Source organism: Pristiophorus japonicus, chromosome 1 (genome assembly GCF_044704955.1).
Source record: "Pristiophorus japonicus isolate sPriJap1 chromosome 1, sPriJap1.hap1, whole genome shotgun sequence".
Lineage (NCBI taxonomy): Eukaryota > Metazoa > Chordata > Chondrichthyes > Pristiophoridae > Pristiophorus > Pristiophorus japonicus.
This window is the reverse complement of record NC_091977.1, coordinates 340491333-340510912: the sequence shown is the minus strand read 5'-3', so window position 1 is coordinate 340510912 and position 19580 is coordinate 340491333. Positions and strand designations below refer to the sequence as shown.

Here is a 19580-nt window from a genome sequence, read left to right as displayed (position 1 = left end):
CTATCCTGCGATTCCTACTCTGACTAGCACGTGGCACTGGTAGCAATCCCGAGATTACTACTTTTGAGGTCCTACTTTTTAATTTAGCTCCTAGTTCCTTAAATTCTTTTCGTAGGACCTCATCCCTTTTTTTACCTATGTCGTTGGTACCAATGTGCACCACGACAACTGGCTGTTCTCCCTCTCATTTCAGAATGTCCTGCACCCGCTCCGAGATATCCTTGACCCTTGCACCAGGGAGGCAACATACCATCCTGGAGTCTCGGTTGCGTCCGCAGAAACGCCTATCTATTCCCCTCACCATCGAATCCCCTATCACTATCGCGCTCCCACTCTTTTTCCTGCCCTCCTTTGCAGCAGAGCCACCTATGGTGCCATGAACTTGGCTGCTGCTGCCCTCCCCTGATGAGTCATCCTCCCCAACAGTACTCAAAGCAGTGTATCTGTTTTGCAGGGGGATGACCACAGGGGACCCCTGCACTATCTTTCTTGCACTGCTCTTCCTGCTGGTCTTCCATTCCCTATCTGGCTGTGGACCCTTCTCCTGCGGTAAGACCAACTCACTACACGTGATACTCACGTCATTCTCAGCATCGTGGATGCTCCAGAGTGAATCCACCCTCAGCTCCAATTCTGCAACGCGGACCGTCAAGAGCTCGAGGCGGATACACTTCCTACACACGTAGCGCCCAGGGACACCGGAAGTGTCCCCGAGTTCCCATATGGTACAGGAGGAGCATATCACATGGCCGAGCTCTCCTGCCATATCTTAACCTTAGATACCCTTAAATTGGTAATAACAATGTTACAGTTCACTTACTGATATAAAAAAGAAAAGAAAAGCTACTCACCAATCACCAGCCAATCACTTACCCCATTGGCTGTGACGTCACTTTTTGATTACTTTCTACTTCTATTTTGCTTTCTCTCCCGCTGTAGCTGCACCGGTATGCTTTTGACAGGTCGCTCCCCTCTCACCAACTGCCGCTGGCTCTCGATCTCCCGCTGGGCTTTTGACAGGTCGCTCCCCTCTCACCAACTGCCGCTGGCTCTCGATCTCCCGCTGGGCTTTTGACAGGTCGCTCCCCTCTCACCAACTGCCGCTGGCTCTCGATCTCCCGCTGGGCTTTTGACAGGTCGCTCCCCTCTCACCAACTGCCTCTGGCTCTCGATCTCCCGCTGGGCTTTTGACAGGTCGCTCCCCTCTCACCAACTGCCGCTGGCTCTCGATCTCCCGCTGGGCTTTTGATAGGTCGCTCCCCTCTCACCAACTGCCTCTGGCTCTCGATCTCCCGCTGGGCTTTTGACAGGTCGCTCCCCTCTCACCAACTGCCGCTGGCTCTCGATCTCCCGCTGGGCTTTTGACAGGTCGCTCCCCTCTCACCAACTGCCGCTGGCTCTCGATCTCCCGCTGGGCTTTTGACAGGTCGCTCCCCTCTCACCAACTGCCGCTGGCTCTCGATCTCCCGCTGGGCTTTTGACAGGTCGCTCCCCTCTCACCAACTGCCGCTGGCTCTCGATCTCCCGCTGGGCTTTTGACAGGTCGCTCCCCTCTCACCAACTGCCTCTGGCTCTCGATCTCCCGCTGGGCTTTTGACAGGTCGCTCCCCTCTCACCAACTGCCGCTGGCTCTCGATCTCCCGCTGGGCTTTTGATAGGTCGCTCCCCTCTCACCAACTGCCTCTGGCTCTCGATCTCCCGCTGGGCTTTTGACAGGTCGCTCCCCTCTCACCAACTGCCGCTGGCTCTCGATCTCCCGCTGGGCTTTTGATCGGTCGCTCCCCTCTCACCAACTGCCTCTGGCTCTCGATCTCCCGCTGGGCTTTTGACAGGTCGCTCCCCTCTCACCAACTGCCGCTGGCTCTCGATCTCCCGCTGGGCTTTTGATCGGTCGCTCCCCTCTCACCAACTGCCGCTGGCTCTCGATCTCCCGCTGGGCTTTTGACAGATCGCTCCCCTCTCACCAACTGCCGCTGGCTCTCGATCTCCCGCTGGGCTTTTGACAGATCGCTCCCCTCTCACCAACTGCCGCTGGCTCTCGATCTCCCGCTGGGCTTTTGACAGGTCGCTCCCCTCTCACCAACTGCCGCTGGCTCTCGATCTCCCGCTGAGCTTTTGACAGGTCGCTCCCCTCTCACCAACTGCCGCTGGCTCTCGATCTCCCGCTGGGCTTTTGACAGGTCGCTCCCCTCTCACCAACTGCCGCTGGCTCTCGATCTCCCGCTGGGCTTTTGACAGGTCGCTCCCCTCTCACCAACTGCCGCTGGCTCTCGATCTCCCGCTGGGCTTTTGACAGGTCGCTCCCCTCTCACCAACTATCACAGTTTGTTGATGAATCAATCAAATCACTCAAGATGTTTTTGAAAAGGTTTTATTGACCATTTCCTCAATAACTGCAATTTTAATATCCAAAAACCCAAGATTTTAAACAAAATATATTTTTTTACAATAACATGATTAAATGTACCCATTAGTTTGGCTATTGTGGCTTTTGATGCCTTCATGAAAGTTTTTGTTTCAAGATCTTTGCTTGTCTCAAAAGCCTAGGCTTTGACTGGATATTTTTACCTCGCGAGCTACAGTTTTCAACTACAACTATGCATTTTAAGTGTATAGTTTACTGGATTTCCTAGGATTCATTCTTGCATCTGAGCGCGTGAAGTTTGCAGAATATTCCTGCATCAACAATCTATGTATCAACAAGAGTTGATGGAAGAAGGGTGAATTATCTCATCCTGTGAGGATTTTAGAGTTTAAAAAAAAAATTTCTCCAGAAGACTATCAAAGAAACTGGTGATTGAATTGTCAAAGCTTTTCTTAAGGCAAGTGATAACAAAATGCTGTTTTCTGTAATGAATTGCTGAGACAGACAACACTTCAGAGCCAACATCAGTAATCATGGTTCCTTTGTTAGAAAAGAAAGATAGATTATAATGTGTTTATTACTGCTGAAAATTGAGTTTAAATATATATCTTTCCTATGATTTTTTGAGGCTTAAGGAATTGTTTATATCTGAACTTAAGATCTGTATAAACGATGCATTTTTTAAGATTATTTTTGTTTGTTTATGGAATTTTATGTTTATTAAAGATTGTTTCTCGGCAAGTTCACTAGTAGTGCACTAAAGGGTAAATTATGTACTTCTGCTCCCCTGTTACTCACCTGAGAACATATGAGGAAATTATGTACCTTCCAACCTATTCTTTCAATTCATAGAATTTATGCTTAAATGCCTAAAGGCAGGAATGTAAAGACAGGAAATGGCTGACAATGGAGAAAGTGATGGGGTTATCTAAGGACATAAAAGGGGCTGTGGACAGGTTGGGGAAGGAAGATGATGGGCAGAATCATGGTGAGGAGTTGAGGCCTGATGGTTTGAAATGGGTCAATGGCAGTTTAGGTTATATCGTCTGGAGCCCCATATTCCCACAAGGCAGCTAGACCTTGCTTCCCTGTCAAATCTTTCAGATTTTAGCAATCCCGGGTACTGCTTTGCCCATAATGTTCGAAAAACTTCACCCCAAGCTTTCTCCTTCCACTTCCAGGGTCTTCCTCACTGCTCACAAAGCCCTGGACCACATTCCCAGTGTCCCCTAATCTCAGAACCACCCTCAGTGCTCCCAAACCCTGAGACTTCGCTCCCATAGGAATAGGAGTAGGTCATTGAGCCCCTCGAACCTGTTCTGCCATTCAGTGACATCATGGCTGATCTGCAACCTAACTCCATATGCCTGCCTTTGCCCCATATCCCTTAATACCTTTGGTTAACAAAAAGCTATCAATCTCCGATTTAAAATTAACAAATGCCGTTTGCTGAAGAGAGGTCCAAACTTCTACCACCCTTTGTTGTAGATGTGTTTCCTAATTTCACTCAAAGGTCTGGCTCTAATTTTTAGTCTATGCCCCCCTAGTCCTAGAATCCCCAACCAGCGGAAATAGTTTCTCTCTCTATTCTATCTGTCCCCTTAATATCTTGAAAACTTCGATCAGATCACCCCTGAACCTTCTAAATTCTAGGGAATACAACCCTAATTTGTGCAATCTCTCCTTATAATTTAACCCTTGAAGTCTGATTTCTGATAAACCTACGTTGCACTCCCTCCAAGGCCAATATATCCTTCCTAAGGTGTGGTGCCCAGAACTGCTCACAGTACTCCAGGTATGGTCTAACCAGGGCTTTGAATTGCTGCAGCATAACTTCTACCCCGTTGTATTCTAGTCCTCTAGATGTAAAGGCCAGTATTGCATTAGCCTTTTTGATTATTTTCTGTACCTGTTCATGTCATTTTAATGATCTGTGTACCTGAACCCTCCAAGTCTCTTTGGATATCCTTTGTTTTTAGCTTTTCACCCTTTAGAAAGTACCCTGTTCTCTCCTTTTTAGGTCCAAAGTGGATGATCTCACATTTGGCTACATTGAAATCCTTTTGCCACAGTTTTGCCCATTCACTTAATCTATCAATATCTCTTTGTAATTTTATGCTTTCATCTACACTGCCTACAATGCCACCCAGATCCACTGATCACTCCCCCACTGATTCCAGAACCCAAGATGTGCCCCAGTGTTCTCAGATCCTTCCTCTCCAGTATTCGTCGAAACCCCCCTCCCAGTGCTTCAGAGCCCCCTTCAGGGCACTACTCTCACTCACCACATTGCTGCTGCTGCTACTACTCATGGATCTGCAGGAAATGTGGGGTCTCGCTCTCTTCACATTCCCCAGTCTCCCTCTCTGCCACCCCACCCGAGTGCCAAACTCGCTGCCCCCCGTCTCCAGTCTCTCTCTCTCTCCGAACCCCATTTTCCAGTATCCCTCTCTCCCTTTATCTCCCCTGATCCCCAGTTTATTCACCTTCATCCCCCTGCCTGAAGCCCTTATCCAGTTAGCTAAAGGAAAAGATATTGGGGCAGCTTACGAAAGGTTTGATCAAGGAGGTAAGTTTTTTTAAGGAGGGTCTTAAAAGAGGAGAGAGATGTGGAGAGACTGAGAGGTTTGGGGTTGGAATTTCAGAGCTTAGTACCTAGACAGTTGAAAGCACAGTCACCATTGGTGGGGCGATGGAACAGTGAAGGGGTGCACAAGAGGTCAGAATTGGAGAAATGCAGGGTTCTTGGATGTTTGTAGAGCTGGAGGAAGTTACAGACATGGGGAGGGGTGAGGTCATGGAGGGATGTGAAAACAAGGAGAGAATTTTAAAATTGGGGTGTTGGTGGACCATGTATGTCAGCAAACACAGGGCTAATGGGTGAATGAGACTTGGTATGGGTTAAAATAAAGGCAGCAGAGTTTTGGATGAGGTCAAATTTATAGATGGTGGATGATGGGAGACCGACCAGGAGAGCATTGGAATAATCAAGTCTAGCGGTAACAAAGGCACGGATGAGGATTTGTAGCAGTCTATCAGCAGCGGCAGGGTGGAGATGGGTGATATTATGAGGTGGAAGTCGTTGGTCTTGGTGATGGAGAGGATATATAGTGTTGGAAGTTCAGCTCGGGGTCAAATACGGCGTCGAGGTTGTGAACAGTCTGGTTCAGCCTGAGACAATGGCCAGGGAGCGAGATGGAATCGGTAACTAGGGAGCAGAGTTTGTGTGGGGGTTAAAGTTAATGGCTCAGCTTCCCAATTGCAAGAAATTGCAGCTCATCCAATACTGGATGTCGAACAAGCAGTCTGAAAACACAGTAGCAGTGGAGAGGTTGAGTGGTGGTGAGATAGAGCTGAGTGTTGTCGGCGTACATTTGGAACCCGACATGTCTTCAGATGACTTTAATCTACATATAGATTGGGCTAACCAAACTGGTAGCAATACGGCGGAGGAGGATTTCCTGACGTGTATAAGGGATGGTTTTCTCGACCAATATGTCGAGGAACCAACTAGAGAGCTGGCCATCCTAGACTGGGTGTTGTGTAATGAGAGAGGATTAATTAGCAATCTTGTTGTGCGAGGCCCCTTGGGGAAGAGTGACCATAATATGGTAGAATTCATCATTAAGCTGGAGAGTGATACAGTTAATTCAGAGACTAGAGTCCTGAACTTAAAGAAAGGTAACTTCGATGGTATGAGACATGAATTGGCTAGGATAGACTATGGAAGACATTTAAAGATCACATGGATGAACTTCAAAAATTGTACATCCCTGTCTGGCATAAAAATAAAACGGGGAAGATGGCTTAACCGTGGCTAGCAAGGGAAATTAGGGATAGTGTTAAATCCAAGGAAGAGGCATATAAATTGCCCAGAAAAAGCAGCAAACCTGAGGATGGGGAGAAATTTTGAATTCAGCAGAGGAGGACAAAGGGTTTAATTAGGAGGGGGAAAATAGAGAATGAGGGTAAGCTTGCAGGGAACATAAAAACTGACTGCAAAAGCTTCTATAGATATGTGAAGAGAAAACGATTAGTGAAGACAAATGTAGGTCCCTTGCAGTCGGATTCGGGTGAATTTATAATGGGGAACAAAGAAATGGCAGACCAATTGAACAAGTACTTCGGTTCTGTCTTCACGAAGGAAGACACAAATAACCTTTCGGATGTACTAGGGGACCAAGGGTCTAGTGAGAAGGAGGAACTGAAGGAAATCCATATTCGGTGGGAAGGCCGATAAATCCCCAGGGCCTCATGGGCTGCATCCCAGAGTACTTAAGGAAGTGGCCCTAGAAATAGTGGATGCATTGCTGATCATTTTCCAACAGTCTATCGACTCTGGATCAGTCCCTATAGACTGGAGGGTAGCTAATGTAACACAACTTTTTAAAAAAGGAGGGAGAGAGAAAACGGATAATTATAGACTGGTTAGCCTGACATCAGTAGTGGGAAAAATGTTGGAATCAATCATTAAGGATGAAATAGCAGCGCATTTGGAAAGCAGTGATAGGATTGGATTGGTCCAAGTCAGCATGAATTTATGAAAGGGAAATCATGCTTGACATGTCTTCTGAAATTTTTTGAGGATGTAACTAGCATAGTGGACAAGGGAGAACCAGTGGATGTGGTGTATTTGGACTTTCAAAAGGCTTTTGACAAGGTCTCGCACGAGATTGGTGCGCAAAATCAAAGCACATGGTATTGGGGGTAATGTACTGACGTGGATAGAGAACTGGTTGACAGACAGGAAGCAGAGAGTAGGAATAAACGGGTCCTTTTCAGAATAACAGGCAGTGACTAGTGGAGTGCCGCAGGGCTCAGTGCTGGGACCCCAGCTATTTACAATATACATCAATGATTTAGATGATGGAATTGAGTGTAATATCTCCAAGTTTGCAGATGACACTAAACTGGGTGGTGATGTGAGTTGTGAGGAGGACGCTAAGAGGCTGCAGGGTGACTTGGACAGGTTAGGCGAGTGGGCAAATACATGCAGATGCAGTATCATGTGGATAAATGTGAGGTTATCCACTTTGGGGGCAAAAACACGAAGGCAGAATATTAGCTGAATGGCAGCAGATTAGGAAAAGGGGAAGTGCAGCAAGACCTGGGTGTCATGGTTCATCAATCATTGAAGGTTGGCATGCAGGTACAGCAGGCGGTGAAGAAGGCAAATGGTATATTGGTTTTCATAGCAAGGGGATTTGAGTATAGGAGCAGGGAAGTCTTACTGCAGTTGTACAGGGCCTTGGTGAGGCCCCACCTGGAATAATGTGTTCAGTTTTGGTCTCCTAATCTGAGGAAGGACGTCCTTACTATTGAGGGAGTGCAGCGAAGGTTCACCAGACTGATTCCAGTGATGGCTGGACTGGCATATGAGGAGAGACTGGATCAACTGGGCCTTTATACACTGGAGTTTAGAAGGATGAGAGGAGATCTCATAGAAACATACAAGATTCTGACGGGACTGGACAGATTAGATGCGGGAAGAATGTTCCCGATGTTTGGGAAGTCCAGAACCAGGGGGGACAGTCTTAGGATAAGGGGCAGGCCATTTAGGACTGAGATGAAGCAAAACTTCTTCAATCAGCGATGTTAACCTGTGGAATTCCCTGCCGCAGAGAGTTGTTGATGCCAGTTCATTGGATATATTCAAGAGGGAGTTAGATATAGCCCTTACGGCTAAGGGGATCAAGGAGTATGGAGAGAAAGCAGGAAAGGGGTACTGAGGGAATGATCAGCCATGATCTTATTGAATGTTGGTGCAGGCTCGAAGGGCCGAATGGCCTACTCCTGTACCTATTTTCTATGTTTCTATGTAACTGGGCCTTCTAGGTCCAGAGCTGCTCGAGGTCATCCTGCAAGGCCATCTGTCGTCTCCCCCACTGAAAGTCAGCAGCCTTCCACCAGCCATGCTACAGCCACTGGGGGAGCACTGCGTAGGAGCACTAGGGTAGGCAAAGGCACATGGCAAACGGGCACTCAAGGAATGCACAAGGGCGATTCGTTGACTTTTCATACTAGTGCAAGTGGTTTATGCAAAAGCCTTTAAGCCAGGACAAAGTCCTTCAGCACCCATCACACTACCCCCTGTAGACTTTGGCAACTTTAAACAACTATAGAAAGCACCACACACTTGTAGAATCGTATCAGCAGCCAGTAAAAATCAACCAGCAACTGACCTGTAAGTAGTTGATGATCCCTTTAAATAGCGCTGGCGGGGTGTCCTCCCTGCTGCTGAATGCGTGTTCAGCAATGCTAGCTTAAGAGAGGGCATTAGCTGGAACGTTAAGCTCCAAAATGGCAGCACAGGTGCCAAGTCATTGTGAGGAAGGTGCTGGGAGCAGCTAAACATTGTTTCTGAGGGCTGGAAGGCCAATACCCACCGACCCGAGCACTTATACCAGACTTTCGGGAGATGCGAAGTGGGCATCAGGATTTTTAGGGCCCAGGTACGTTCCTGCTCATGATAGAAATTCATGAGACCCATAGAACTTTACAGCAGAGGAAGACCACTGTGCATGTGTTGATTCTGTGCTGAAGCAATCCAAAACTAATCCTACTGCCCTGTTTTCTCTCCCTAGTAGAATCATAGATGTTGTTCAATTTATGCGTGCACAATGATAAAGCAATTCCACATTGCAATGAAAATTTAAAATTTTAAGAAATAAATTGTGAGTTGAACTGACGCAGGCAGATGAGCAGGTTCCCAGGTTTGATCCTTATTCTTTGGTAAATTAGCTTTGTGACAAGTAGAGCGTTTCATCACATTTCATATCAAAAGAAAGCTTTGACAGTTTTAATTTTTGATTTACTTTGCTAGTCTAGTCAAATTGGGTTTACTGCAACAAGCTAGCTTGGCTGGATATACAACAGACAGAATGGGGGCGATTTTAAGCGAACTTACTTGTCGGAAAACTGACGGGATCGGGTACAAGGCTGGTTTTATTCTCCAAATGAATGGTCATTGTCAGTCAAAGGGGTGGGGAAGGCCCTGGGCAAAATCGGAAGGGGGGATAAATTTCTTTGCAGGATCGGAAGTGGGTTGGGGGGGTGGGGAAGGATACGTGAGGGTGGTAGCTTGACGCAAGGGAGGCGCAAGGCTTCCTGTTGAGTCCCGGAGGAGCACTCCTCCCCCCTCCTGGCCCACAAGGAAAACTAAAATAAAACATTAAAGTTTATCTTCTGGGCCACTTCTGGCCCACGATCCAGCTCCTGACAGGAAAGTTTAAACTGCCCCCCAACCCCTCCCCCCCCCCCAGCTCAGGCCTCCAGCTAAAATTGCAGATCGCGTCCTGATGACATCAAGGAGGGCCCCGTTTGCTTCCTGGGTGGGGGGGGGGGATCCTACTCACCTGCTCAAAAGAGAATATCAGAACATGGTAAGAAGGCATGACTCGCTTTATTTTAACAGTTTCCACTAGGCAGGACCTACCTGGGCCTACCAGTCTATCAGATGACTCAGGAAGACGTTAATATTCTAATGTTCTCATTGCAATATTTCCTTGCTTTGTTCAGAAGAATGGTCAATTGTTTTTTTTTGTTAACATTTTCTTTCTGTCTCTTTTATGTCTCTCTCTCTTTAATCCTATCTTACTTTTCCTCTTTAGTTTGCTTTCTGTACCAGATTTGACATTGAATTAAATGTTCTAACTGACACTTCCTGGTTCAGACACTGCGCTGCTCATTGACGATCCTTCATTCTGGTTAAGGAGATACACAGTTGCTTGCCCTGTTCACATAGGTTCCGGTTGCTATGTAGAGGACATCGCAGTGTTTGGTGCTCTAATTAATTTACAGTAACTTCCAGCACAAAATCCCATCAAAAGTCTGTGTGCAAGTGTAATGAACGACTGGCACCGTTCGTTCGTTATTACTTGGAGCAAAATCCATCCAGATATATTCTGCAAACTAGGTAATGACACCTCACTTACAGGAATAATCTGTGGCGCTGAACACGAGAAAAACATCTGCATCAAAACCCAAAAAGTAAGAAGTCAATCTCAGCTGAGTCAGAGAAAGCAGTCCTAGTTAGTCTCAGTGGGTTTGAATTGGGATGAGAATGTTGGCTGGGGTTCTGCTCCTATCGCTGACCAGTGATTCCTGATGGAAGTTCATGTTTGTACACATTGGGTAACAACAGAATTTGGCTTGGAAGTGGTGCCCTTCACCGTTGAATAGCATGTTGCCACTCACTATTTAGGCGTACATTTAAATAACAGCCTTTCAGCAAGTCATCAGAGGGTAACAGACAATCGGAGCAAATACCTTCAGGAGGGGAGGAGAGGAAATTGCTGAGAATTTTACTAAGTATATACAAACAATATTTATCTGTGTCTATGCTAGGCCCCTGACAGCACTGTGTTATTAATTGGACACACACAATGAAAGGCCAGAAATCTGATCTCTGCAGTATTTTCCAAGGATACAGTTTCAAAAGTAACCCTACATACTCTATCAGACACGAAGCTGGAGCTCTGAGACACAACACAACCGCAGCTAGACGTCCATTATTCTGCATCCTCGTCATGTCTCTCATCTACTTAAACACCATTTCCTTTCAATTACAGCTGCAGAAACTAAAGCGATCTCTGTCATTTAAGACAAAAGGTCTGAGAAGTAAAAGTGCGGAGAACTTCTTCCAGCGGACGAGCAGTGAGACAAAGCTGCAGGTGGAGCTCCTGCCTGGAGTCAGTTCCAGCACTGGACAGCTCCCAGTCTCAGAAAGTCAAACGTCCACCCCAACCAAAACCCCGAGGCAGTCTGAGAACAGGACACATTCCTTCCTGGAATACATCTTCAAGAAACCAACCTTCTGTGATACCTGCAACCACATGATCGTTGGTAAGCCGTTCCTTCTTGTGCAATCAAGAGTGCAGTCATATTGATAATCTTTTATGATTATAGAGATGACTCTGGTGAATAACTGTTAAAGCAGATATTACCCATCCTTAAATTGCTACCTTGCTGTGTTCTGCTGCACTGAATATAACCATTTTCATAGGCAATGAAAGAATAAAACTTCTGATGCAAGTGCTGATAATACCAAAGCAGCATTATAAGAACACTTCAATAAGAATGCTCTGTGCTCTCGAGTACGCCAACCTATCAGTGTTGTTCCTCTTGAGGTTTGCACAGAGTTAAAAGGCAGGCATTGTCCACGGCATCTCAGGATTTAAAAACGCAAGCCCGTGGTTTCAACATCTGAATATTGGTGAAAGCATAGTACAGCGGTTTTATAAATTTAAGGCAAAGTGTTCACTTGTGAAATTAATTTATGCAGCAATAATACATTTGAATTAAACATGACACCAAACAAAGTTACTCGGTGCAGTTAGGCTCTGAAAGTTGAATTCCACAAGAAAATATCACTTTATTTTAAAAAATATATATATTTTACTAGAGGAACTAAAATCCAGCTGAAAATGATATATTTTTTGCCTATTAAGGAATTCTGTTTCGCGCTGGTTAATAGGGTTTTTATTAAAATGAATCTTTTCTCTCATGGTTCACTGAGCTTAGCTTTCTTTATATCTGACCCCTGCCAGTTCCCGTGAAATTCCTGTACTAAACAACATCCTTAACCTAGGGACAGAAGTGGGCCATTCAGCCCCTTCAGCTTGCTCTATTATTCAATTAGATCATGGCTGATCTGTACCTCAACTCCATTTACCTGCCTTAGCTCCATATCCCTTGATAACCTTATGTAAGAAAAATCTTACTGATCATTGGTCTTGAACGCTCCAATTATCCTAGCATCCACAGCCTTTTGGGGGAGATAGTTATGTTAAAAATTGCTTCCTGATTTTGCTCCTTCATGGCCTGGCTTTAATTCTAAGATTATGCTCCCTCCTTCTTGATTTCCCCACCAGAAAAAATAGTTTCTTTATATCTACCCTATCAAATCCTTTTAATATTGTAAACACCACTGTCAGATCTTCCCTCAATCTTCTATACTTGAGCGAATGCATGGCAAGTTTATGTAACCTGTCCTCAAAGTCCAACCCACTAAGCTCCCAGTATCATTCTGGTGAATCTGTGCTGTATCCCCTCCAAAGCCAATATATCCTTCCTGAGGTGTGGTGTCTAGACCTCCAGAGGGGGTCTGGCTAAGGCTCTGTACAACTGCAGCATCACTTCTTCCCCTTTGTATTCCAGCCCCCTAGAGATAAGGGCCAACACTCCATTCACCCTTTTGATTGCTTTTTGTACCTGTTTACAAGCTTTAAATGATCTGTGTGCTTGGATTTCCAAATCTCCTTGCTCCTGTATAGTTGCTAGTTTCTCACCATTTAGGAACTACTCAGATTTATCTTCCCACATTGAATTCCATCTGCTATAGTTTTACCCACCCACTTAATCTATGGTGGTTGTTAACCTGTTGCTAAAATAATAAACAGCATAATTCTACCTAAATATGTTTGCAGTTTATAACATGGTGCTCAAAAACCATGTTGGTTTTAAATGGTTAAAAGTATTGAAGACTTAATATGGAGCCAGAATCCTCATTTATACAGTGATTAATGAAAGATGACTTCTGACGCTTGATGACAAACGTGGTGTAGGAATATCTGTAATTTAGTTTTATTTTGGCTGTGTGCTACTATTTATGGATTGTAAAGCATGTTTTAGCACTCAATATTTATGAAATGTAGTACTGACGACATCTATTGACAGAAATTCGTCACTGCATGTGATTATTACATTAATCCTTGCATTGCTGAAAAATGTAGCTCTATTTGATTAACAGAGTCTCCAGTGAATATTAATGATCTAAAACCCAGAAAGATCAGACCACATTTAAAATATATATTTCCCTTCATGTGATAGAGATTGTTATGCTCCAATGAAGTGTGACAAGACATGGTAAGAAATCGGTTCATGGTCATAATCGGGAGCTGTCAAGCAGAGCCCAATGTTTCTCTGTAGATAGGCGTGACTAGGGCAATCTGACCAGGTCACACTTGCACAGAGGTAAAGACAAGCGACAGACTGTTTCCAATAATTAAGAGGTCTAGAATCTGTGAACATGGATATGAGATTAAGTCTAAGAAGTTATTGTTGACTGTGCTATCAAATGGCACTTGCTCACAAATAAGCTGCTCAGTTTGGGTTCCACCACGACCACTTGCCTCCAGACTTCATTACTGTCTTGGTCCAAACATGGACAAAATAGCTGAATTCCAGAGGTGAGGTGAAAGTGACTGCCCTTGACATCAAGGCAGCATTTGACTGAGTGTGGCATCAAGGAGCCCTAGTAAAATTAAAGTCAATGGGAATCAGGGTAAAACTCTCCACTGGCTGGAGTCATACCTTGCACTAAGGAGGATGGTTGTGGGTGATCATTTCACCCATCATTTCAGCCCCAGGACATCGCTGCAGGAGTTCCTCGGGACAGTGTCCTAGGCTCAACTATCTTCAGCTGCTTCATCAATGATCTTCCCTCCATCATAAGGTCAGAAGTGGGGATGTTCACTGATGATTGCATTGTTCAGTTCCATTCACAACTCTTCAGATAATGAAGCTGTCTGCGCCCACATGCTGCAAAACCTGGATGATATTCAGGCTTGGGCTAATAAGTGGCAAGTAACATTCACACCACATAAGTGCCAGGCAATGACCATCTCCAACAAGCGAGAGTCTAGCTACCGTCCCTTGACATTCAACAGCATTGCCATCGTCAAATCCCCCAACATCAACATACTGGGAGTCACCATTTACCATAAACTTAACTTGACCAGCCACATCAGTACTATGCCTACAAGAGCAGGTCAGAGGCTGGGTATTCTGCGACAAATATCTCACCTCCTGACTCCCCAAAGCCTTTCCACCATCTACAAGGCACAAGTCAGGAGTGTGCTGGAATTCTCTCCACTTGCCTGGATGCGTGCAATTCCAACAAAACTCAAGAAGCTTGACACCATCCAGGAGAAAGCAACCCGCTTGATTGGCACCCCATCCACCACCTTAAACATTCACTCCCTCCACCACCGGCGCACCGTGGATGCAGTGTGTATCATGTACAAGATGCACTGCAGCAACTCGCCAAGGCTTCTTCGGCAGCACCTCATTAACCCGCGACCTCTACCACCTAGAAAAACAAGGGCAACAGATGTATGGGAACACCACCACCTGCAAGTTCCCCTCCAAGTCACACACCCTCCTGACTTGAAAAATATACAGCTGTTCCTTCATCGTCGCTGAGTCAAAATCCTGGAACTCCCTCCCTAACAGCACTGTTGGAGTACCTTCACCATGTGGAATGCAGGGACTCAAGAAGGTGGTTCACCACTATCTTCTCAAGGGAAATTAGGGATGGATAATAAATGCTGGACTTGCCAGCAAAGTCCACATCCCATGAGCGAATTTTTAAAAATGAAGTCTACGAGATTTAGGACAAATAACAGTGGAAACGTTTTTGACTACATTGGGTTGTGAGGCTGTGTCATGCGCTATCAGTGTTAGTGATTGAAGCTGGAACCTTGTCAACATTTAAGAATACGTTAGATAGATGGTTGAAGGAAAGAGAAAATAAGAGAATATGGGAACAGGCCAGGCTCATGGGATTAGCACTGCTGTTCACATAGAGGCTAAACACAACAAAAGACTGGTTGGGTCGAATGGCCTGTTCCTGTATTGCATATTCTATGTAATTCTACTCTGGGTTAAAAGGCAATGTTAACAGAAACCAAGAGAATGCTGAACAAAGAGAGAAAATAACGATTTACCAACAAAAAAAATCAAGCCTGATCAGGTTTTAAGAGGGTTCAATTGTTGTTTATTTCCAGTGGTCTGAACTGGTCTAGCTTAAGGTTAATATTAGTCATTAAATGCACTCTTTGTTCAGATCACTTAATTGCCTACTAGATATATGGAAAATATTGATTTGACTAGTGATGCATATGCATTTGACAGGCACCAATGCCAAACTTGGGCTGCGCTGCAAGGCTTGTAAGATGAGCATCCATCACAAATGCATTGACGGCGTTGAACAGCAGCGATGCATGGGCAAACTGGTAAGCAGCACTGTGTATATAGTTCGGTTACCATAGCAACAAACCCAACACTGTAAGCCCAAAGATTAATCCCTTGAGCACTGATTGAGCTTTGCAGCTTTTAAAATTTGCACAGATTTTCCATCACGCAACAGTTTAAAAAAAAAAATGATTTTATGGAACACGTTAATGGTAAATATTCGAAAACAAAACAACAGGAGTGTAGAGTGATTCTCAATTCATAAGATTCCACAAAGTCAGTGGTATTTTTCACTCTGGCATAGAAAAACTAATGCGGTCCTGATGGAGATTAATGTACTGTAACAGCAGTTAGTTGAAAAGCAGCTGGGGTGGGGAAGGAATTTTTCAGGTTGCTGGGGGACAGGGCTTGTGTAAATTTCTCCCAACAGTATAGAATATACTCGACAGGAAGGGAATGGAAAGGCATGGTAGTGAAGGCTAGCATTGTAGATGAAAGTAACTGCAGTTGGAGGTTAATTGACATAGCTGGAGATCTAAATATAGATCCTAACCTGCCCACCCATAAAGACAACAGGAGCTAATGTCGCTGTTCTGTCCTAAATTGATTTTCTTATTTGGAAACTCATTTAATTTAAGTGGACACCCTCAGCTCATAATTTAGATTAACCAAATAAAATCAGCTTTAAAAACTTAGAAATGTAACCTTTACCAAAAGGCTTGGTGTAGCACACTGTGTGACTAGTATAACAGTGGGACCCATTTTTATATTCTTTACACAACTTGGGTATGACATCAGTATCAAGCAAGAGTTCATTAAAGAAATAGCAGAATTCTTCCCGGGTGCCAGAGTCAGTTAAGGCAGTGAATAGGTGAGCCATACAGGCTAGGATGGTCCCAGGGTTTATACTAAGTTAGTGATCTCGGCCAGGGCCAGAAATAGATGCAGCATAATTGGCCTCGTAAATTAGGAAAGGGAGAATCGGCCATGGTTCTTGCCATGTTTGTTGGAGTCCTATTGTGGACTTTAGCTGAGGACAGGATCAGGCTCGGCTATGATGCCTCCAGCAGTCAACTAGCCTGCTAACCCATTCTGGCAAGGATCACACGTGAACAGTGACTAATTAGAGAGAGTACCAGAAGTTGACCAGTGTTCCTAGAACCACATTCCAGCAAAGAATCAATACCTTCAGGAGAACAGGGAGGGGGGAGGGGGAAATGGGTGAAGAATGTTAAAACAATGTAACTGAAGGCACATCATTCATTTAAAAGCACTGGTACGAGATTGGATTGCGTGAGCATTATGTACGCAATATAGTGTTTCATTGCACTGACATTTAGAAGCTGATCAATAAATTTTTAATCAAAATAGCAAAAGTTATGTTTTGTAAGTGAAAGGCAGCTGGCAAGCGATCAGCAGCTCTGTCATTGAAAGAGCATGCCAAATAATCCGCATTGTACTCGAGTAAAATGTTTGCCATCACAGTGGTTTGAAATACAAGACCTAGAAATGACTTGATAAATGTTACATTACTTGATGATAATCAGCCATCATCTGGTCACGATTCATGTGGGGGAGCCTGAATTAAAAAGGGTTGTTAATTGAATAAAATGGGTTTGCCTGTCATTTCTGTGTTGCATATTTCAGCTGCAGTACAATGTAAGATAATAACGTGAGCTCAATTATTTATTTATCTTTTTTCAGCTAATTTGAAATTAAGATTAATAAAACGTTAAATGTAAAATGTAAATATTAACGTGGGCTTGCTTGATGCTCTCCATTTGCAACGAGGAGTGTTTAATTCTACAAAAGGGGGAAACTCCTTCTCCATGACTAGCGCAAAATTCAAGCAACAACTAAAAACTGGACGGGAGCACGTGACAGATTATAAATCATCTCACCAGCCTAATTGGTGTTACTGTTTTGATACAAATGATAAATTAATATTGTAGGCAAGGCAAGACAATTTAGAGATGAATGAACCCAGTAACATTTTGTTTGTTTATATTGTTGCTTAGGATAAATGCACTATGAGGTAGATTTTCAGGGGCTGAACTTGGCCCTTGGCACATATCAAAAAATCGTGCGCAAACAGGAAATGATGTGCTACACGCACCCAATATGTACCTCTGGCAGGCCTGGAATATGCAATCCGAAAACTGACTGTGATATTCTGTCCGACACCAATCTTTGCTATGAGAGACCCAGTAACTCAGCTTGTCTGGAGGCTTTGCCTGCCATAGAATATTTTGCTCTATTTATCTTGATATCCTTTGATGCATTGCAATTATTGTTTGGTAGGAATCTATTTGCATTATTAATGCACTTGAGTTCCTAGATAAAACAAAGATTTTGGGCTCAATTTTCCCCAGTTATCTGCGCAGCTTTTTAGGCGTGCACCACTTTCTTTTGGCCTAAATTAAAATATCCAAGTTTCCCCAAAGTTTCTGTGCCAGCGTAACTCAGTTAGTTACGATTTGTTTAGGTTAGTTTTTTTTTTGCATCATACGGGGTGTAATCCGATGCCCCGCCAGTTTTTCAAATTTATGCAAGTTTGGCCAACTTACATTTTTCCAAGGACGGCATATGTGAGCACTCCCAAAAAACCTTCTGGGAACTTAAGAAAAACCAGCGCACATTAAAAAATCGGGGCAGAAAGGCGCCAGTGGTTTTATGCGATGTTTTGGAGGGAGTCCAGCAGACATTAAATATGAATCATGAAGGTTAATTTTTTCAAACTTAAAATGGAGAAAATGGAAGTGTTATGTAATTCTTTAATTTTAGATTCATTTCAAAGTGCCACGCCATCACCGAACATAGAAACATAGAAAATAGGTGCAGGAGTAGGCCATTCGGCCCTTCGAGCCTGCACCGCCATTCAATGAGTTCATGGCTGAACATGCAACTTCAGTACCCCATTCTTGCTTTCTCGCCATACCCCTTGATCTCCCGAGTAGTAAGGACTACATCTAACTCCTTTTTGAATATATTTAGTGAATTGGCCTCAACAACTTTCTGCGGTAGAGAATTCCACAGGTTCACCACTCTCTGGGTGAAGAAGCTTCTCCTCATCTCGGTCCTAAATGGCTTACCCCTTATCCTTAGACTGTGACCCCTGGCTCTGGACTTCCCCAACATTGGGAACATTCTTCCTGCATCTAACCCGTCTAAACCCGTCAGAATTTTAAACGTTTCTATGAGGTCCCCTCTCATTCTTCTGAACTCCAGTGAATACAAGCCCAGTTGATCCAGTCTTTCTTGATATGTCAGTCCCACCATCCCAGGAATCAGTCTGGTGAACCTTCGCTGCACTCCCTCAATAGCAAGAATGTCCTTCCTCAAGTTGGGAGACCAAAACTGTACACAATACTCCAGGTGTGGCCTCACCAAGGCCCTGTACAACTGTAGTAACATCTCCCTGCCCCTGTACTCAAATCCCCTTGCTATGAAGGCCAACATGCTATAGACGTCTCCTCACCGGACTCGAGAGTCAGAGCGTTGATCAGCGAATCGCTCTCTCGCCCGGACACAGGGGCTTGGCTTCAAACCAAGCCGGGGGGTGGAAGCCGAGCCCCTGTGTCTGGGTGAGGGAGCGATTCTGCTGGCCAACCCTCGAGGTGGTGGGGTGGTACTTTGAAAAAAATCTAAAATTAAAGAATTGCATTCGACTTTGTTGCCCCAAATATCCTCATTTGAATGCCTAGTTTCCCGTTCTAAGCAAGCCTATTGCGCATGCGCAGACCAGGGTGTGATCCATACGAGGGTGTCGACCTTGGGGAGAGAGAGAGCAGAGAAGCTTTAACTCTTTGTCCTGCTGTTTTGAGCTTCTTGCAAAGGTACAATTTAATTATGGGGGCAATACTGACAAAGCCATACCTCGTGCAAGCCTGCTGCACGATGGTGCTGCGGAGGAGATGATTGATTCGACATCATCGCATAAGGAACCTCAGAGCAAGTAAGATGATGGGCAGGAGGCCTTACCCACGTCGGGTATATCGAGACAGGCGTTTATACCTGCACCTGGGTGATGCAGACTGTGTCAGAAGGCTGCATTTCCGCAAAGAAGTTGTAACTGAGATCTGTGAGTTAGTAAAAGCAGACCTGCAACCTAGAAGCATCAGGAGGACTGCTTTGTCAGTTGAAGTGAAGTTTACAGCTGCACTTTCATTCTATGCATCTGGATCATTCCAGGCCACAACTGGGGATGTGTGCGCCATTTCTCAACATGCAACACATATCT

General features: G+C 44.7%; 1 protein-coding gene across 1 annotated transcript in view; it reads left to right on the top strand.

The window, feature by feature from the left end:
• Positions 1-19580, top strand: part of stac (SH3 and cysteine rich domain) — a 192307-nt gene that overhangs the window by 65273 nt on the left and 107454 nt on the right. Inside the window, exons 2-3 of the mRNA XM_070874791.1 lie at positions 10936-11209; positions 15281-15381. Of these exons, the coding sequence (XP_070730892.1) occupies positions 10936-11209; positions 15281-15381 (375 nt within the window). The remainder of the gene's footprint in view (positions 1-10935; positions 11210-15280; positions 15382-19580) is intronic.